The sequence below is a fragment of the Helianthus annuus genome, chromosome 16 (genome assembly GCF_002127325.2).
Source record: "Helianthus annuus cultivar XRQ/B chromosome 16, HanXRQr2.0-SUNRISE, whole genome shotgun sequence".
Classification (NCBI taxonomy): Eukaryota; Viridiplantae; Streptophyta; class Magnoliopsida; order Asterales; family Asteraceae; genus Helianthus; species Helianthus annuus.
Genome location: NC_035448.2, coordinates 140,569,822 through 140,592,393, shown reverse-complemented (window position 1 = coordinate 140,592,393; position 22,572 = coordinate 140,569,822). Strand labels below are relative to the sequence as shown.

The 22,572-nt window shown below is 38.7% G+C and overlaps 1 protein-coding gene across 1 annotated transcript; it reads left to right on the top strand.

Moving 5' to 3' along the window:
- The first annotated feature begins 7,660 nt into the window (after window positions 1-7,660).
- LOC110917164 (transcription factor MYB41) lies at window positions 7,661-9,222 on the top strand. The gene is made up of 3 exons (XM_022161762.2): window positions 7,661-7,907; window positions 8,217-8,346; window positions 8,526-9,222. Exons 1-3 carry the CDS (start codon window positions 7,772-7,774, stop codon window positions 9,184-9,186), a joined length of 927 nt encoding a protein of 308 aa, XP_022017454.1. The 5' UTR covers window positions 7,661-7,771; the 3' UTR covers window positions 9,187-9,222.
- Window positions 9,223-22,572: the final 13,350 nt, after the last annotated feature.

Sequence of the window (22,572 nt, the reverse complement as noted above, 5' to 3'; positions counted from 1 at the left end):
ACAACCATCAAACAAAAAAATTAGGCTCCGGCAATGTCTAGAAGTTTCCATCATCGCCCAATCATGCAGCCTAGACCTTCACTGCATCACCACCTCCAGCTTCTCCACCTTGATCCTTTCCACTGCCTCCAGCCTCAAGCGTCAAAACCTCCTCAGCCTCCTCATCATCCTCCAGATTAGCTAGCCTTGCTTTCCACCCTTCAACATCCCAGCTGCTTTTGTCGAAGTTAGGATCCTGGGCTTCCTGGGCCATCTGCAGTTTTGTCTTGTACATGGTGATGGCGGCAGAGACCTTTGCACCTTCCACGATTTCATGCTTCTCGTAGTCGATGTCAATCAGGATTTTGGCTGTCTCGTTCCTAGCAGCTTGAAGGGCTTTTTCAAGATCAGCGATCTTAAGATCCTTGAGCACGGCAACCTGTTGGAGATCAGCGATCTTCTCATCCAGCTTCTCAACGCTCCCCACGTAATCCTCGATCTCAGCAAATTTCTACAAGAAAGACAAGGCAGTTCAAGGTCAGGTGATCCTCATATGAGCAGGATATATAGTCAGGATATGTAAGCAGAACCAGTGATCCTTACCTCATTGAAGTATTCGAGGAACTGTTGGCGGAGCAAGGGCAGGCCTTGTAGGTCCTCAGCTTCAGAACTCTTTCTCTTCTTTCCACCCCTTCCTTTGATGGGTGCCTTGGGGATGGAGACACCCGGGCTTGCAATGGCCTTCTTCTTGGATTTGACAGTGTCGAGATCAGCCATACCGAAATTGGAGGCAGCTTTTGAGGATTTTCCAGCACCTATACGTTCAAAACAAGATAAGTATCCTTACCCTATTTATATTTAATTATCTATTTAAATCCTAAATTATACCAAGAACAGGATACTTACTTGACATTGTGACTGAGCCTGAGGATATCTCTTGGGAGTCCTGGGTGTTGGTGTTGAATGTTCTTGTTGCAGGATCAAGCCTCCTAAAAGCAGCAAGTCTCTCTTTGGCGGCAGGGGACAGTCTAAGGTGTGAGACAGTGATAGCTGCACATCAGAAACACAAAAGGGTGTTAGTGATCCTTATGTGAAAAGAAAATCGTCTGGTGATCCTTATCAGGATCCTCTATCCTACCATGGGTGCACCACTCCCTGGGCAGATCCTTTCCGTTTGGAATGGTGTCTCTTCTGACAAAGAAGAAGCGTCGCTTCCAGTTAGTGTCGTTCTTGGTGGCTTTGAAGATCGGGTGCTCTTCACCAGCTTTTCGTTTGAATAAGTAACGGTGGGATCCGAAAGTAGTGAGGTCATACATCTCACCAAGCTCTGACATTCCAAGATCGATCCCTTCTTGCTCGATGATCCTTTCAAGGGTGTATAGAACCCTCCAGATCATCGGCATGGCCTGGATATAGCAGATGCCGGTGAGGGAGAAAAAGGATTGGGTGAATTGAGGGAAAGGATACGAGTATCCTATCATGAAAGGAGTGACCGGGAAGGCAACCCAAGTTTCAGAGATGTAATCGCTCAGGGCAGTAGGACTGAAAGGTTTGAAGAAGGTGTTCGCCGGAAAATAGTGCCGGATTTTGTCAATCTGGGATCAGTGAAGCAACACCTCTCTTGTGGGGAATCCTTGATGATCCCTTGACCCTTCAAGGGGCCATTCTTTTTGGGATCCTTAGCAGGAGAGTTCCGGAGCAACATTTTTTGCAAGATAAAAGAAAAAGAAATAAAACAGAGAAGGAAGAAAACGAAGAAAGTATACCTGTTTGATCTTCGGATGAGATTATAAAGGGAGTATCTCTGAAATTTAAATGCAAAACGATCCTATCTATATCTCCTATTTATAATCATGATTGTGCAGGGATGTCACTTCTGTGACGTCACAGTTGCAACGGATAGTTCTACATCAACGGCTATATATCCGTTAGTTAGTTGCGGATAAGATTAAGAAAATATAATTCGTTCATCTTACATGTTACTCCTTATATTTTGGGGGCAATTGTTAGGGGAGGATTTTCTAATGACCCGTGATCCTTACTTGTTATCCTAATAATGATCCTTACTTCTGTGACAGATAGTGATCCTCAGAAGAGCTTCAGGATCAGGATCATGGATCACTTTAAGGATCCTCATACTAACGATTGTTTGTTTGTAATTCGTATTGTTTTGCAGGAGTAACAAGCTTGACCTGGTCTTGGCAACGTTGCTATGGAATATTCCACGGGTATTTCGCACACGTTTGACTGGAAATGGACGTTGTGGAGAACGTGGGAGCATGGCACAAAAGTCGGATAGTTTGTTAGCATAGTTAACTTCTATTTTTAAAGGGGTAACGAGCTATTGATTAAAACACTTAGCCATTTTTTAGCTACACACACTCTCGTACAACTGCACTCTTGAAGCATTCGGCAAAACACTTAACAGTTTTCACACACTTTTACACACTTCACCATAGTGATCCTTGTACCTAGCTCGTCACTATCCGAAGTTGTAAACATTTATTGATTAATTTGAGCTTGGTGATCGGTAGTTTCCATCACCCGAGGTTTTTTATGCCGGAGATCATTCATTGATCAAGGGCTTTTTCCTCGTATAAATCCTTGTGTCGTTTGTGCAATTTACATTGAAGTGATCCTTATCATTGTTCTTCAATTCAAGCATCACCACCACCACCACCACCACCACCACCACCACCACCACCACCACCACCACCATCATCATCAGTAAATCTCACTAATTCCGTCTTTTTGTTCATGAATCTATCACTCATTTTTAAGAAAAATCGTCGCAAATCCTTTTAAAAAGACATATCTCTTGCAACGACACCATGTAGCTCTTGAATCTAACACAATATTCAAAAATCAAAAGACAATCGTTTGGTGGTGTTGTTCAAAGAATATAGGATCACGTGGCGCTGGACAATTATCCGAATTCACCTTTATAAACAAGCCTTAGGTAATTTGGATTTTAAGGTTATCCGGTGTGATTCATGTAAAATATGAAAAAAAAAAAAGTGTGTCACGTATGGACAGGGAGCTTTTACATTTCACACCTACTAAGGTGTATTGCGATGATGTAAAATGTGAACAATAGACACTATTAGACCGCCCGTAGTGGGGCGTGTTTTTTAAAAATTTTTCAAACAAAACGCCTTATAACGCCCCATAAGCCACTACACCCGGCGTTATGGGGCGTTAAAATCGGAAAAAAATTTGTCCGGCGTGATTATTAAAACGCTTGTTCGATGTTGACCAGCCAATCACATGCCACAACGGCTAGTTAACGGCTATATTATTTATTTATTATTTTTTTAACATTTTTCCTATATATATATATATATATATATATATATATATATATATATATACAAACACAATCAAAACTCATTCATTTTCAACCAAAACTCTCAAAAACTCTCTAAAAAAATACAACCATTTTATAAAAAATGGATTCTCCTAGTTCTTCATCCATGGTTAATTTTTACTACAACGAGTATTTTGCGGATGGCGATGGTTCGACCGATGAGGAGCTTGAGCAAGAGGCGGTTACGAGTGCATGTCAACTAGCGGTGAGATATGTCAAGCATTCTAGTCGGCCTCAAGCAGAAAAAAATAAAAGAGGTTATATTGAAAGAGACCGACGCGCGGCACATGATCGTTTGATGAAAGATTATTTTGATGAGGCGCCGACATTTTCGAACGAATTTTTTAGGCGTCGTTTCCGAATGAGTAAGCGGTTGTTTCTACGCATAGTCGACGACTTGGAAGCCAACTACGATTATTTTAAACAAAAACCGGATTCGAGAGGGGCACTTGGATTTACCGGTATCCAAAAGTGTACGTCGGCATTACGAATCCTTGCTTATGGTAACACTACCGACATCAACGACGAGTATCTAAAAATGGCGGAGAAAACAACATGAGACAGCTTGGAACATTTTTGTCGCGGTACAATTCTTATACTTTACTTTTATTTTTTTTAAACGACGAGTATGCTTAGATTTTTTTTTGAATCTTATGTATATATTTTTTTATAAAGGTATAATTGATGTGTACGGTGCGCGTTATCTTAGAACGCCTACATGGGAGGACCTTCAAAAGATCTACGAGGTACATAATGCCGAGCATGGTTTGCCTGGTATGATCGGGAGCATAGATTGCATGCATTGGCGTTGGGATAACTGCCCGACTACATGGCGAGGCCAACACACACGTAGTGACCAAAAAGGACCCACTATTATTCTTCAGGCGGTTGCTTCACAGGACCTTTGGGTTTGGTCGGCTTACTTTGGCGTGGTCGGGTCATGCAATGATATCAATGTTTTTGAACAATCGCCGTTGTTAGAGGAGTGGATTTCTGGCAAAGCTCCAAAAGCGTCGTTTTACGCAAATGGAAACTACTACCCTCATGGATATTATTTGAGCGACGGAATTTATCCTAGGTATTCGATTTTCGTGAAGACGTATAGTGATCCTATTGATGAAAAAAGAGCATACTTTAAAAAGGTTCAAGAGTCTTCACGAAAAGACATTGAGAGATGCTTTGGGGTTCTTAAACAACGCTGGCAATACTTGAGAAATCCTTGTCGTGCATGGAGCAAGCAAAAAATGAGAGATGCTATGTACGCTTGTATAATCATGCACAACATGATTTTGGAAGACGAAGGAAAGGCGATATGCCAGAAGCCGTTCAAGAGGAACATCCACAGGCGTCAATGGAAGAAAGAGTGAATAATGCGCGAGAGTTGCGTTACGAACCGTACCATTCCCAGTTAATGGTTGATTTGGTACACCATGGTCGTTTCGGTATGTACCACCTGAGGGAGAGGAAGAAACGGAGGACGAGGAAGACGAAGTTGGCGAGGGTGAAGAAAGCGAAGACGAAAACTAGTGTTTTTTTTTTTTATTTTAATCGGATGTTTTTTTTATTTCTAGTATTGTAATTTTTTTTAATTTAATGAAGTATTTAAGTTTAAAAAAAAAAATGAGAAATGCTTGAATGGGGGGTTATTGGCATAATGCCCCACTACGCCACTTTTGCTATAATGCCCCATTGCTGACTAGGACGTTACGTGTCAGATAATGCCACATGGTGGGGGCAGTATAACCCCCTACCACTACACATGGTCTTATAAAATCTGGTAATTTAGGGGTATACATGGACACGTGGCTCACTCTCTCCGCCTCGTTCAACTCATCCCCACCCTCACGCCTGTAGAGAATCCCATGCCATCACCCTCGCCCCTCCCTAGTGTCGGGGCTGTGACGGTGTTAGCGCTCCACGCTCCTCCGACGTGGCCTGTGTTCCCGTCCCCACAACGTTCGTTCTAGAAGTAAAAAAACATCCACACGCAAGTACACTATGGTACGTAATTTGACGTATGGACATGTGGATATATGACCCCGTGATCTTAAGCCAGCTTGACAAAGTGAGCTATGCATGACGTATGCATGATAAATGTTAAATATTTCGAAACCATGCATTAGAATTAAAAATGAGATATGATTGAAATAAAATAATAAGTAAGCTGTAGAAACCCGTGAATTTAATAAATAAATAATTGACTAAAGAGGGTACGTGGCAATTATATGACGGCGGAGTACAGCTAATGATGTATTATACCACGACATTTTAGACCACCTCCACCGCCCATACCCTGCCGGAAAACGATGTGTGTGGCTCTTAGTCTTAATGTCACCAAGCATTAAGAAATGGAGCATGTTCAATTAATCTACAGATAGATGATGTATTAGTATGAAATTATTCAAGAGTTAGCAGAATTGTATCCGAGTCAATCTAATATGAAATTTTCGATAGGATCGGATTTGATATTTAAAAATGAGTTACGACGCAACTTGTTAATTACCTGTTTACCTATCATTCTTGTAATTTTTCCTAATGTTTGTATAGACCGCATGGCCGGCTCAACCATTTTGGTGACCCAAAGCTTGTTACAAATTCGGGGCCTTTCTCTAGATTAAAAAAAAAACCCACACAAACCTGTTATAGACTTGCAGTCGAATATAATGTTACACTTTCTCTTGATTAATAAACTAACAAATTAATTTCAATTAATGCCTTTTAGCTTACTATATCACAAACCTGTTGTAGACTTGCAGCACAATGTTACACTTATAACTTTTTTTTTTGGAAAATTGAGGCTCTATAGATTTTGGGGCCTAAAGCCCTAGCCTCATTTGACTTGGGCTTGGGCCGGCCCTTATAGACCGGATATGAAACCAATTGTTAGATTAAAAAAAAGACTCAAACGTAAAAAAATAAATAAAAAAAACATGGAATGAAGTTACGATGCCCAAAAACAGTGGTTAAAAATGTATCGATGAGCTAGTTCGTGTGATAAACAATCATTGACGGTTTGACCAAACTATCAAATTCGGTTTCCATCATTTAGGGTTTGGATTTCAGTAATGAAGCTCTCTACAATGAACTGCATGCTCCCCAAAGGAATTCAAACACGCCTTATGACAAACATGACATACCTCATCAACTGGGAATAAAGGAATCATGAGGCGATACTTAAGGATAGTACGATACTCCACCGGCGACATATGCTGGCCTAACCCATCTTCAGGGTATTTCTGCTAAGAAAGAGTCACCCGTTAATTTCTTAACAGAAACATTGTAAGGGAGATCTACCCTTTGACCAGCCGACATTCTGGTCTTTGGATGGGTAGGAGGAAAACATGCCTGTGTGGATCTAACAGGGGTTTCCCCGCTTGTGGGCTTAGGGGGTAGTGCTTTCACGGTGGGTCAGGCTCCTTTAAAGGCTGCTTCGGGTAAAGTGACCAAACATGAGAAAGCGTGCCTTGACAACCAACACGTGTTTATCCCATTTGCTTTTGATACTTTTGGTTTTCTGGCGCCAGAGACTGTGGACCTACTTAGTCGAGTTCAAAGGGTCATGCATAGTAATGTTATGACCCCGAGATCTATGGACGTAGTTTTTAAAAGGCTTAGTTTTGCTATTCAAAAAGGGGTAGCGGCGCAGCTTGTTGCCCGTTTACCAACTATCTCGATGTAAATTCAAAAGTAATGAGATTAATGAATATAAAAGATTCATTACTTTTTAGTGTGAAATGTTTATTTTTGATCACCTTAATTTATGAGTTTATTTATTGTTTTAATTATTATATTTAATTGTCAGTTTTCAATTTGAAAGATTTGACAATACTTGCAATATATAGAACTCCTTACAAAAGGGATCCTCATGTGATATTTTTTGTTATAATAAATATCACTTTTAGAATTGCATATGTGACCACGTCATGTATGTATACTTACATAAATAAATGTGTATACATATGTATATGTATATAACGAAAGAAGAAATCTTATGAACAAATACTTATCTTCAAAAAACAAATTATGAAGTTTCACTAAATTAGGTATCTTCTTACAAAATATATATCCTTTAGTGACACGTAAAAAACGTCACGTACCAGGGTCAAAAAGGTGTTAATTAAATAATTTGTCATAAAAGTGTGTTAGATTTTATCCGGCATATATGTTTGTACAAAATCATTTAAAAAAGTATGTTATTTCTCAAAGAAGGGACACGTAGTCATAGAGATAAACAATGGACGGCTACCCATCTCAATCCCATTGACTTTATTTATCTTCCTCCGTATTTATATTTATGTGTACTATCTCCATTTCACAAACACAACCATATATATTTCTCTATAAGATAGATTAGATTGATAATTTAATATAATATATATTAGTTATCACTTAAAGGTTAACACCATCATCATCATCATTATCACAATGGGAAGAACACCTCAAAGTGACAAAAATGGTGGTTTAAGAAAAGGTCCATGGACTGCCGATGAAGATCAAAAGCTCATTGACTATATTAACAAGAATGGTTATGGACATTGGAGAACTCTTCCAAAGAATGCGGGTACGTTTCATCATTGGTTTGTCATCTACTAGTATACGAAAATATGTTTACGTCTCAAAACAACATGATTTATAAAGTATTATACGTTGTTGTAAGGGTCATGAGGGTTCGATGACACCATCAAGTGAAAATTTGATTTTGAACCTTAAAATTGTAGTTGATGGATAAAATACCTCTATGCTGACCTGACTAAAAAGTTATACATATTTTTTATATTTTTTTTCCATAAAACATGATAGTGTTCATACATAACATTATTAAATTGCTGTTAATTTTAATAGGGTTTTGGTTTTATTTGACTATGTATAGGTCTTCAAAGATGTGGAAAGAGTTGTAGGTTAAGATGGACAAATTATCTTAGACCCGATATCAAAAGAGGCAAGTTTTCTTTTGATGAGGAGGAAACCATCATTCAACTTCATAGTGTCTTGGGCAACAAGTAAGTCAAAAGTTCTTAACCTTCTAATTAGTGGTTCTTTAAAAAATTTGGTCTAAATTTTATAGTTTGGACTTTAATTGCTTTTGAAAATTGTTTATTAATTGTCAAATGCCATTTTCTAGCTAGATTGATGGGTTTCAAAACTTATATCTTTGTTATCATCATGTGTTATTGAATAGATGGTCAACAATTGCATCTCGTTTGCCTGGAAGAACAGATAACGAGATAAAAAACTATTGGAACACCAACATTAGGAAAAGACTCATTCGAATGGGAATTGATCCAGTCACTCATAAACCTCGGCTTGATCTTTCATCCATTTTGAGCTTGTCAGGGATCCAACCCATGGTCGACCTTGACATGTTGAGGTTAGCCGCATTGTTCCTTGCGTCGCAAGGCAATCAAAACCTTCAATTTAGTTATCCAAGTACCCAACAAAACCATCTTGAAAATAACCTACAAGTTCAAGACAACAATAATCATGTTCAAGACCAAACCATAATTCAAGAAATCCCAAAGTGTTCTACATTGAGTACTCTTTCATGTGGTGTTCCATTTTATAGTGAAACGTCCAAGCTCATGGAACCCAATGTAGACCAGTCAATTGATTCTTTAGCTTGTATTGATCTTGAAAACTATAACAAAGCCGGTCTCATGTCAAGTTTCTTGCATTCGTCAACATGTACACCTTCTTCATCTAGCAGAAATCCCATCGATTCCATTTCAAATTCAGCCTACATGAATGAAAGCATTATAGAAGAAGATAGAGAAGTAAGCTACTGTAGCAACATTTTCAAGTATGAACTCCAAGAAGCATTGGATGCTAATGTTTTAATGTAATATTTATTATTAATATTAGTTTATGATGGAACTGTTTCCTGGGTCCGTTTCTTAAAATATTTTTGTTCAAATAGTTTTTGAATGTATTTGCTAAAAAAATTAGAAGATTATATTTTTTTATATTTAAAATTGAATTGAAGATGCTTTGTCCCCTTGGATTAACCATAACCAGAAGACTATAGGAATGGGAAACAGCTACCTACCTTAGCAATGTTATTTTCAAGTTAAACTAGTAATAAGACTCGTGTGCGTTTGGTGCGGGTACTTCGTAAATATCGAACGGATTAGTTCAAGCGTTTGACGTTTCTAATTGAACTCAATGTATCATATAGTTGCATTGTGATTGGATCAAAACGTAACGTAAATCGAATTTGTATCGTACAATCATAACGTATTATACGCAGCCTGACTAACTCGAATTTATATGGTCAAGACAAAAACTCTCGAGGGGTGTCAAAGTGGCATTTACAAAGTTAATAAAAAGTTAAGTGGTTAAAAATTGTATTTCCTAAACTTAAGGGCTAAGAAAGAGTAAAGATAAAATTTGATAAAGTTTTGGGGTAAGAACGAAACTATAACAAAGTTGGGGCTGAAAAGGAAGCTACTGCAAATTTGGGATGTCAAAAGCAAACTATTTGTAAAATGAAGTAGTAGTTTAGGAATTGAATTTGCCATTTTATGAAACTTTAAAGGTATCAAAATCAAGGGGCAAAAATTACAACATCGTGAAAGTATGGGGGGGGGGAGGCAAAGCCGGTGGTGTTTCCACCGACTTTGTCTTTTAAGATAGTATAAGCTATATGCCAACGAGGTAGTGGTGGAGTGGTTGGAGAAAAACTTGGTGTTCCTTGTGACCTAGGTTCGACGCCCACTCTCCTCATTATTTTCTGCGGCATGCAGGTGAATGGCGAATACGGGTGGCGCCGGTTCGTCTTGGATGGGAGGCGAAGTTTTATCGATTATTACACTGTCGTGCCTTCGGACGGGTGGAGACCGGGTTTCCGCGCATCTGAGAGAGCCAATGGGCTGGCGACGATCGAATAGTCGACCTTGGCCACAACGCCCGGTATCACGATAATTAACAACGTCACTAATTGTCGTTCATATAAGTTATATCTATCATACTAAAATATTCTTGGTAAATCATTTTAGGATTCGGAAAATAGACCTTATCAAAACTGACATCTTTTTTTATCCAAAAGTTGTTTTTCTTATTATTGACATATTAAGTATCCAATTAGGCTATGGGTATGGGATCATGGATTGGAACATTATTTTTACATAAATGGTATACCATTCCCCTCCTTGATTGATGGTGGTTCTCATGGATTAAACCACGATTACCACGACCCTCCCATTTGATAATTTTAAGACAAAAAAAAATTTAACAAAAATAAAGGGGATAGTGGTTTGGGTCATGACCACACCCTTAGGGTAGTGATTTTGAATAATGGATTAAAGATAGATGATGTGGTACCTATGTAGAGGGTCATGGTGATCATGAGGGTCATGACCACACCCTATAGCCTTATGTTATCTTGGTGAATCGATTTAGATCTACATCATTAGAGCATTCATGGAGATATATAAGAGTTAGGGGACTAGGGGTGGTCACAAGTGATAGAATTTTATCACTCACAAACATCCAATCAAGTTCCGCCATGTCATCAACCACTATTCTATCACTCACAAGCCTTTTTAGTGGTGGTGGTCATCACTAGTGATAGAATTCCATCACTCACAATTTTTTTTTTATTTTTTAAATCAGAAATTAATAATAAAACACTAAATTATAAATTTTATTAAAATTAAAAAATAAATTACATAGCAAAATAAAAAAACAACTATTGGAAAAAAAAAACTTAAATTAAATGGGTGGCATCTCCCAACCCCACCTTTCGCAAATCTCGCACTTTTGTTAAATTACGACCGACTTAAACGGTTCGTCGAGATGGACGTGCGGCTCATACAAGATTTTTAAATCATTTTATCTTTCTACCGTTTTCAAGTGTCCCATGTACGCGTGCTCGCGTTCAAGTTTTATGGACACAAGTTTTTCTTTTCTTTGTTTGGCCTCGTTGTATTGCGCCAATTTTGCCTCTTCGATTCTGAAGATCCACTCCGCCACCGCTTCCTTTCCTTTGCTTGACGATTCACAACTTTTCTTGCGGCGTGGCCTTGTAGGTGTATATTCTTCAACGGGGTCGTCAACGGGTTGATCGGGTTCGTCAAGGGGGTCTTCGTTTAAATTCATTTGGGGCAAGTTATCCGACGCGGAAGTCGTGTAGTTCCCCGAATCGGAGGTCTTTGATCTTTTCGGACCTCCTCTTTTTTTTGGAGCCGTCTGCCTACCCATGTCGACCAAATCAACCGGGACCCACTTCGGGTGATGTCTCGCAACCTCCCATGTCACGACCCCCGACCCCATCCTGGCAGGAATCGGAAGCCGCGAACAGCCACGTGGTACCGGTGATTATTTTGAAAAACATTGCAGCGGAAATTTCATCAGGACCGTGAGTTAGGAAAAATATCAGAGTTTAGAAAACACCGGATTTTTTTTATTAAATAGATGGAATAATTTCATATTTTACAAAGGTAGTTTTTAGTAAAAACAATATTTCTTAATTTGATTTAATAGTAAAATAAGCCACTTCTTGAAGTCCTTCAGTGCCGGATCCAATCCTTACTCCATTCTACTGTAATTACCTGAAACGCGTTTTAAAAAGGTTTTGTCAGCGGGAAATACTGAGTGAATCATTCATTTTACTTAAAACGACGCATTTGTTATAATTTACAGTATTAAGAGAGATTACAGTGTTTCTGATATCAAACCAACTACCCACAGTATTTGTCACTTGACTCATTTCGGTGACTGTGGTCATATCCCCCATTGGCTGCCCCAATGGTGACGAATATCACTAATTAGGTTCGCCCACCTAAAGTGATAACAACAGTAGTAATGTGCACAATACCCCACATACCGGCTGTAATTTGGTGATTACATAAACTTAATCACTGTAATTATAACTCTGAAAATAATTTGGAGTATTATAAAACAGTTGATAAAAAGAGAATGACTCACTGTATAAGCATGCAGTATTGATCTAACAAACTTCTTGATTCTACTCCTTCTGATAATTAAGCATATACTTTATTATTTTGGATCTTCTGATGATTAAGCATTCATTTTGATTGTAAGCGTATAGTTGGGAGTATTCTGATGGTTAAACATATAGTTTAACAGAATGGAATACGTATTTGTGTAAAACCCAAATCAAACCTAACGATGATCACGAGATTCGAACCTTTACGAATTTCACAAAGTATAGTCTTATTCAGACAGTACTTTGATATCCATTTAATGAACTCACAAAGTATAACACTTTGGATTCCGTTTACCGAAATTCACAAAGTACAACACTCTGGCATCCGTTTAATGAACTCACAAAGTATAGCACTTTGGTATCCGTTAGTTGGTTCCTGAATCGATCGGACAGAATATCGCATCGGTGATTATTGGTTAGAACACCAACGTATAGAGAGAAGAAGAAAAGAAATGAGCAACGAAAAATGAAATCCTAGGTTCCAATTTATAGCAAGCAAGCAAGCACCTCAACAAATCTTCTGATCGATGTGGGATACAATTGACATGCCTACCTACCTGCTTGACATACTAGTTAGCTTGCTTATATATATATTATTTCAGCTGCTTCACTCGTTTTTCTCGTATAACTTTTAAAATATGACGTTTTATAAAACGACGAATATGTCTTTAAAACGAGCATATTTTTATCTATGTTTTGACCTAAGTTTCATTAAAAACGGAGTAAGGTCAAAAAATAATATATTTAATTATTAATATTAAACGTTCTCATACATCCCCATATATATCTATTTTTAATAAATCTTACTTAGCTTAATTAATCTTGTTAGCTTAATTAATATTGATTAACTGATTAATTAATCATACTTAACTAAATTAACAAATTAATTAATCTACTCAGCTAACTTAACTGCTAAGTTTATTTAACTTATTAAGTTTACTTAGCTTTTAAGTATTATAGCAGCTCCCTGCTTATGAGTTCTAATTTCTAGATACAAGGGAACTCGTATTAGTGTATTAACTCAATTCAACTTTAACGATAATCACGAGATAAAACCCTCACAACGAATGACAAAGTGCAATCACTTAAACATCCATCGGGTTCACAACGAATGACAGAGTATTCTCCGAGTTCGGGTGGTACTCAAACATCCTGTCGGAATCACGACTAATGACAAAGGATAGTACTTAAACATCCTGTCGGATAGTTTCAATCGATCGGATAGAGTATCGTACCAGTGATTAGAGTTATTACTCTAATAACGGGCAGCGTTTCGGGATTTAGAATATAATACCCGAGCTATTGCTATAATAGAAGCTGAAGGAAAGAAAAGAATTGAACCGTTTGAAACGTAGCTGTGATCAAGTTATTACCCTGTTATTGCGGCAGCGTTTCGTGTGGTGTGTGTTTTGAACGAGAAAGTGAATAACTCAGTGTAGGAAACGAATTTGAACGTCGTTCAATTGCAGAAATCTCAGTTCCACACCCTTCTATTTATAGCTGGAAAATGGTCTCCCCCGCGAGTCGCGACAGGAAGACCTGTCTCCTTCGCGTGGCGCGACGGAACACCTTTCACCGTAGGGTTGCCACGTTCATGGGTAGGCTAGCTGAGTCAACAGAATTGATAAATTCGAATTAGACAGCAAGATATGTGGATAATCGTCGAGTAGGGAATATCCCCCCTGAGTTTTAGGGGCCCTGATCCTGATTCTGATTGTTCTGAAAATTTTAGGGATTGTGCAGGATTACTTGGGTTTCTCAATTAGGGTTTCCTTACTGGAGAATTAATATAATAAGTATTAATTTTAGTGAGAGTTGTTACATCCCATGACGCCACGTGTGGAAAACTCCTCTTATGGTAGAGTTTGCAATACTCTTCGGTGGCTTGTTGCATGATTGTTGCCTCGCTCGCTCCACTTTGTGGATTTCGGTTCTACAAAAAATACAAAAAGTTAAGTATTGTTTTTTAAAAAAATTACTGTTTTCTGTTTTTTTTAAATAACTGTTTTCTATTTTTTTAATTAATGTTTTCTGTTTTTTTTAATAACAGTTTTTTGTTTTTTTAAACTGTTTCTGTTTTTTAAAAAAAATTACTGTTTTCTGTTTTTTTTTAATTTTTCTTTTTTTTTTAAACTGTTTCTGTTTTTTTAAATTACTGCTTTCTGTTTTTTTTTAAATACAGTTTTCTGTTTTTTTTTAAACTGTTTCTGTTTTTTAAAAAAATTACTGTTTTCTCTCTCTTTTTTTAAATAATAGTTTTCTGTTTTTTTTTAAACTGTTTCTGTTTTTTAAAAAAATTACTCTTTTCTCTTTAAAAAAAACGGTTTCTGTTTTTTTTTAAAGCTATTTATGTTTTTTTTTAAATAACAGAATTCTCTTTTTAAAATAAAAAGAAGTTTTAAACTTAACATACCTTTTGAATGAAACAACCGTTGAACTTACTAATTTTCCCGTTCAAATCCGTCCATTTTGACGTCATTTGGTCCAGGTTTCGTTCCGTTGAACCTGGAAGTTGGCTAAAATGATTAATGACCCGTCTCCAAAACATATACTTTCTTTGCTCGTTGGCATGTTTCTTGTTCTCGGAGATGTGCAAGTACACCTTCACCAAGGCGACCTCCTCCTCGCTCGTCCAATGTTTTCGAACGGATGACGGGACAATTTCTTGAACGTCATCGTTTTCTTCTTCCTCCTCTTCTTCTTTTTCTTATTCTTCTTCTTCTTGAACGTAATCATCATCTTCATGGTCGTCGAGACTTGGTTGTGGTTCACGATACGCATTTGCAAATTGATGGATGAGGGTGTTATCTTCTAGTAGTGGGTCGAGTTGGTGGGGTTGGGTTTGAAAGTTTGGAAACGATTGGGGTTAAATTGGTGAGGCTGAAACGGTGGAACGAACGATTGGTTTTGATACGTTTGAGATTGAAAGGGTGGATATTGTTGGGTTTGAAAGGGTGGATATTGTTAGGTTTGAAAATGTGGGACTTGCTCGGGTTCGTCTTGCAAACTAAATTGCGTCGGCTCACCAAGATTCGCTCGAACCTTGGGTCTTACGAGATTTTTCTTCATACCCGAACCTCTTTTTTTCGAACCCGCACCTCTCTTGTTTGAACCTTCCATGTGTGTTGTAAAATTTTTTAAATTGAGTGGGAGAATTTTTCAAATGAAATGGAGAATTTTTTGATTTTTTGAAATGAGTGAGGGGAATGGTCTGTGGATTTATAAAAAACCTTCAAAAAAATTAAATCCCAACATTCATAATTGTGTCAAACGGTCAAAAAAGCAAGCGGCCATCTTCATTTTCCACGCGTGATGCTTTCAATGCGTTGAATTGTTCACGCGTTATAATAGGTGGTGGCAGCGGTGTGCAATGTTGTAAAACGCGTGATGGGGGTGTCATCACGGACCACCCCCAGTCCCCTTAGGGGAGTGGGGGTGGTATCACTTGCAAAAATTCCATCACTCACAAACATCCAATCAAGTTCCGCCATATCATCAATCACTATTCTATCACTCACAAGCCTTTTTTAGTGGCGATGGTCATCACTAGCGATGAAATTCCATCGGTCACAACTTTTTTTAATGGATTTAAACACCCCCAACAATCGCCATTTGGCCGATGGCGCTCTCAACTTTCACTTTGGCTCAGACCACTCTCAACTTAACACATTGATTGTCATGGCACCCTCTCGTTAAATATTCACTAACCAGGTTAGTAAATTTAGCCTACGTGGCAATTTTATCTGATGTGGCATATCCTACGTGTCAATTATACTCTCGTTCATCTTCTTTAAAACCATCAATCCTATTTTAACCCTATTTTAATTACACTATGGCTAGAACACCACCATGGCTCCACCATAACCTCCACCTCCGATTGAGCTCCGGCGATCGACTTCTTCACAGTATCGGCGTAGCTCCGGCGAGTCTGCTTGTGATTTTTGTTCTCAACAGACTCCAGATTCAAAATCAAAACAAAAAACTATACAGTAAACACACAAATCTCCATTAACAACTAGTAGTAATCGAACCTACGGTTTCCGAAAAATATGGAACTCGCGTTCCTTCAAACTCGAGGTGACGTCATCGTTCTCTTCAAGCATGTAGTCCGCCATTTGCCGAGTTAAATTAGTAATGAACTCTTTATGGTCACCACTGTCGTCCAGATCTGCATTGTTTGAATCAAGTTCTGATCCAAAAGAAGTTGTTAGAAATGAAGAGGAAGAAGACGAGCTCCACGAGCCGATGAAAGCCGATTCAGAGTTAGAATCAATCGGCTGAATCAATGTTCCATCTCCCCTCCCCTATAGATGTGTATCCAACTTACTATAATTTATTCAAAATTAGGGCTCGGAAAAATGATTGGTGTGCCTTGAACACCAACGTTTTTCAATCTGAATATACAAGGTTGAATTAGGGTTTGTGATTGTTTAGATAAGATCGTGGGGGTGGTGGTGGAGTGAATGATGGAGAGAGTGAGAGAGAGAGAGAGAGAGGGGGGGAGGGTAGGGGTTGGGTTAGGTGTGGTTTTATTATATGTTTTTGGGTTAGGTATGAAATGCCACATCAGTTGTTAATGGAGATATGCCACATCAGATAAAATTGCCACATAGGCTAAATTTACTAGCCTGGTTAGTGAATATTTAACAAGAGGGTGCCATGACAATCAATGTGTTAAGTTGAGAGTGGTCTGAGCCAAAGTGAAAGTTGAGAGTCCAAATGGCGATAGTTGGGGGTGTTTAAATCCATTAACCCTTTTTTAAATTAGAAATTAACAATAAAACACTATAATTATAAATTTCATTAAAATTAAAACATACTAGTTCAATTTAACATACTAGAAATATTTTAGGCTACAATTTAAAAAAAATACGAAAAAAACTCTACTCCTCGTCCGACTCATGAAACTCCAAACCTAAAGAACCTACTAGTTCGATTAAATCGTATCTCAACCGAAAGTGAGTTTCTTCATCACGCAAGTCTTGTTGGATATTTTCTGGAACTTGAACTTGTGTAGGAGGATCCGGAACCCAATCCGGAGGTATTGCACGTCCGTCTTCTTTTATTATCATATTGTGCAATATGATACATGCATATGCTATGCTATGTATTGATTTCTTGTTCATCGCACGAACCGGTCAGCGTAGTATGCCCCATCTACCCTTTAAAACACCAAAAGACCTCTCAACATCTTTTCTTGCCAATTCTTGCAATTTTTTAACACGATTTCTTTAGCCTTGACAGGAAAGGAAGGAGCTTTCACAAAAACAGATCATGATGGGTAGATACCATCCACAAGAAGAAAGCCTCGTCTGTAATGTCATCCGTTAACATAGAATGGACAGAAGGGTGCGGTACCATCCGTTACGGTTTGAAACAACGGCGACGTGTGCAACACATTGATTTCGTTGTTAGAACCTGGAACACCGAAATATGAATGCCAAATCCATAAATCATTCGACGCCACCGCTTCTAGTATTGTCACACCCCGATTTCCACGTGTTTCACCGGTGGGCCCGGTGGGGGACAACCGTGACGGAGTTGGCAACAATATAGTCAAACCACACAATATATAAATGCACAGCGGAAGCATAAAGATAAATATATTTCAACTATCGAATGTAATATCCAAGTATCACAAATCATCGAAATATAATCCACAGGGGATCAAAATAAAAATATAAATATTGTTCAACAGATATGGCATCCCAAGCTTGCGAGACTCTAACGATGCTTAAGGAGTGGCCAGCCTATTATGTGTAGATCCTGCATTTAATCTTTTGGGGAAAATACGTCAGTTTACACTGGTAAATACATTCAACCGACACATTTGTAAAATGTTTAATAAAATTGATTTGAATGCACAAGGCACAAACTCTTTATAACTTGGGATAATTTATCAATTAAATCTTGTAAAAGAATTACATGTTCACTATGCGTTCGGTCGCCCGGGTCGTGCCGGGTTTAAGGTTAATTGACACACCACATAGCATAAAACCGTGGCGTGAAAACCCACGGCTATACCTTTATAATTATGGACACATTGTCGGGTGTACGCCTACACCCGCGTGTCAAGGTCGTGGCCATTTCGTAAAATGCTGCCAAGGATATCCGGGACATGGTCATTAAGCTCCCAAAGGCGTAAAGCCAACAAAACCAATTTTTAAACGGGTCACATTGATAATACCCAACTACTAATGAGTTGGGGTCAATTGCCCGACCAAGCGGTATTTTAAATACCGTAACCCAAGCCCGTATAACAGAAAATAAGTTAAAAGTATTTACCTGAGCAAGTAATATCCTCAATCAAATAAATGCAAGTATCTTTTACTGGTCTCCTATTCTGGAACGAAGGTTTATAACAACCTATTAGAATCCTAACGGGTCTTTGATGTAGCCTTAGCTTAGACCGGTTAGTTTCAAAGGATAATTACGGCTTAATCGCGTGAAAGGCGAAAACCGGGAATGGAATGTGGTTTGGACCCAACAAGTTTGAAGACTTGTTTGATGTGGGTAATATAACCACATTCTGGATATTGAGGTAAAAACGATAAGGTTTGACCCGTTTCGGCTAGCGTATGTAAACTAGTTACATAAACCGAACCGTACGCGTAAAAGGCGTAACGGGTAACCGTAAGAGTCTTACACAGGTTTCCTAAGTTAATATGCTCCAAAGAGGTTGTGGTATCAGTAGGATACCTTCGATAATGCCCGTAACGAGTTTAAATCCAATATATGCCCCGTAGGTGTATTTCGGTCATTTTAAAGATTATAAAAGAGGTTTCCGAGTTCTACAGGAAATCTGAGTTTTCCGATCAGTTTATAAAGTCCAAAATACTCTATTTATTATTTAAAATCAGTAGCAACTGGAATCGGGTCAAAATACCTTGTAGAACTCAAGTTATGTTCGAAAAGGGTATATTCGGTATCTACCGAACCGTTGCCATAACCGTAGGTTATGAGCAGGTTAAAAATAATTAAAAATCTTTAAAAATCCCAAAATATTATTTTACATCAGTGTGTAAAAGGTTCGGTGTCGAAATTTGGGTTTAGATAGGCTTTATGCTACTTGCGCCATTTAATTACTAATGTTTTCGTAATTGCGCTATTTAGCATAATTCCTATTCTAGACCTCGGATTGACGTGAAATTTTAGGGACATGCTTAGAAATCAGTAACTAAGGTTATCGTCCTTTCACATGTCCAAAATTCTCATTTTAAAGTGAAAAGGGCGTTATGGTCAACATTTATACATATAACGGAAATGTGTAAAAGACTCGAACAAACAACGAACCGGTCACAGAGGGTTATACCATCATGTAACCTGGTCCTAAGAGAGTCCTAAGGCATATCTAAATCATACCATAACGGGTCAGAATTGAAGTCAAAGCAAAAGTCAAAGTTTTGCGACTTTCGGCTCCGAACCGGGTCAAAACAGTAAATGGTCGGATCAAACAAGCTTAGACTAGTTAATATACTTATTATCATATTATATGAGTGTTAAAACAGGTTACACGCCATCTACATTACTGATTATGCATGAAATCGCAATTTAGCATTCTGTTGACTTTTTCTAAGCAAGTTTGACTCGACATTCGGACTAGTTAGAGTGGAAATCAGAGGGTGCCCTTTTAGGGGTTTAATGCCCACATGATTACCAACATATAACTACCTTTGATTCGACAAATCACTGGACCATTTGTGATTTATCATTAAGTCAATCGTTAATTACGACGGATTGACTTTTAAGCAATAACTATGCAAAAACTTAACTAAAAAGGGTTAAGCACACTTACTGAAGTCCTAAGCACGATCAGAGATGAGAAGAGAGAACACTTGAGCTCCAGAAATGATCAGAAGTGTTGAATGAAGGTGTGGTTACAATGTTGCATCTCATGGCCTTTATATAGTGAAATTTTGAGCTTAGGATCATTACAACTAAGGCTACAAGGGTTCCTTGATCATCAACATGTGTCCCTGAGTGCTAGGGGTCGTTTAGGGGGCGCCCATGCTCTCATAATGGCATTCTAAGTCGGTTAAAACAGCAAACAGTGAACCTGTCCGGCTTTTCTGCAACTGGGGCCTTGTCACGGCCCGCGTAAAAGATCAGGTAACCTTTACGCGGGTCGCCTGAATCTCAATGTCAGAGCCCGGATCTATACCAGGCTCGCGGCCCGCGTAAGATCCATCAATTCTTTTACGCGGCCCGCCTGAAGCTTAATTTTCAAGATTTTCAAATCTTTTGTAATTATTGCCCTGGCCTTTCGGTTTCGAAGGGGTAACTTTGCGTTTTGGGCCTTGTTTATTTACGATTAAGGGCCTCGGAACCTTTACCCAACTTATTAACCCTTGGTTAATTTATTACTACCCGAAAAGTCATAACTTTCGATGTTTGACGCTTTTAACCCCTCTCATACGAATTCGATCATAACTTGCTCGTTTTAAAACGGAACTTCGCGAAATTTATATCGTACATTCTAGTGAGCGTAATTTACTGTTACAAAGTCTCGGGTTTGTCAAAGGTCACTCAGAGGTATAAATTAAACATGTTGACACATTTAAACCATGTAGTTTGTAATCTCTCACTTTCTTCCACATTTCGCTCCGTACGATCCATGATTCATTCGTTTGAAGGTACGAACATCTTTTAGGGTTACTGTACAGTATAATTATCCCTTGTTGACATTTTTAACCCTCGAATTTACATACTTTCAATGTTTGTCAACTTTAGTCCTTTATTTAGTATTTAATACCACGTGTAAACCTAAGACACGTGTCAATACATTATTGGACACAAAATTTCGAGGTGTTATATCCTCACCCCCTTAAAAGAAATCTCAACCTCGAGATTTATTGAAATAGATGAGGGTACTTTTCTTTCAACGTGGATTCTACTTCCCACGTGTACTCGGGACCTCTACGGGCATCCCATTTTACCTTCACAATCGGTATATACTTCCTGCGAAGCTTCTTAACCTGTCGATCCTCGATCGACACAGGCTTTTCAATGAACTTTAAGCTTTCGTCGATGTGTACATCTGTGTGCGGTATAACCAGTGATTCATCAGCGAAAAACTTCTTCAAGTTACAGATGTGGAACACATTGTGGATTCCACTAAGCTCTTCCGGTAAGTTTAACTTGTAGGCAACTGATTCGACACATTCGATTACCTCGAAGGGTCCAATATATCTCGGGCTTAACTTGCTTTTCTTTCCGAAACGCATCACCCCCTTCCAGGGTGATACCTTAAGCAATACCTTATCGCCTACTTCGAAATTGAAAGGCTTAAGCTTTAAATCTGCGTAGCTTTTCTGCCTATCACGGGCAGCTTTCAATCGATCGCGAATTTGGACAATCTTGTCCGTGGTTTCAAATATTATATCTGGTCCTGTCATCTGGACATCTCCAACTTCTGCCCAACAAACGGGGGTTCTACACTTTCTACCATATAAGGCTTCAAAAGGTTCAGCCTTTATGCTCGTATGGTAGCTGTTGTTATAGGAGAATTCGACTAATGGCAGGTGGTTATCCCAATTACCACCTAAGTCGATCGCACATGCACGAAGCATGTCTTCCAACGTTTGGATTGTACGCTCACTCTGTCCATCCGTCTGAGGGTGGTAAGCCGAACTGAAGTTCAAACGTGTGCCCAAAGATTGTTGGAAACTTTTCCAAAAGTGTGACGTGTATCTGGTATCTCTATCAGAGATAATAGACACAGGCACGCCATGAAGGGCTACAATCTTGTCTACAAACAACTGGGCTAATATATCGGAGCTATGAGTCTCCTTTATGGGTAGGAAGTGTGCTGACTTAGTCAGTCTATCAACTATTACCCATATTGTATCGTTTCCCTTCTTTGTCTTAGGTAACTTGGTGATGAAATCCATCGTCACCATTTCCCACTTCCACTCGGGAAGTTCAGGCTGTTGTAGCAAGCCTGACGGCTTCTGATGCTCGGCTTTTACTTGCGCACACAACCATTTTGCTACATAGGTGGCTATAGACTTTTTCAAGCCTATCCACCAAAAGTTTGCCTTCAAATCCTGGTACATCTTATCAGCACCAGGATGAACGGAATATCGGGAACTGTGGGCTTCCTGAAGGATAATATCACGAAGACCTCCATAAACAGGAACCCAGATCCTTCCATTCAACCTCAAAATTCCGTCTTTGCCATAGGATAACTGCTCTTCAGTTACTCCTAGCTTTTTGTTAGGATAGTTAGCTTCTAACACAGCTTCTTTCTGTGCAGCTAACAATCTCTCATTCAGACTGTTCT

Coding starts and splice junctions, on each gene's coding strand:
- LOC110917164 (XM_022161762.2), top strand. CDS start 7,772: ATGGGAAGAACACCTCAAAGTGACAAAAATGGTGGTTTAAGAAAAGGT. Junction 7,908..8,216: donor AACTCTTCCAAAGAATGCGG/GTACGTTTCATC, acceptor GACTATGTATAG/GTCTTCAAAGATGTGGAAAG. Junction 8,347..8,525: donor CATAGTGTCTTGGGCAACAA/GTAAGTCAAAAG, acceptor GTTATTGAATAG/ATGGTCAACAATTGCATCTC.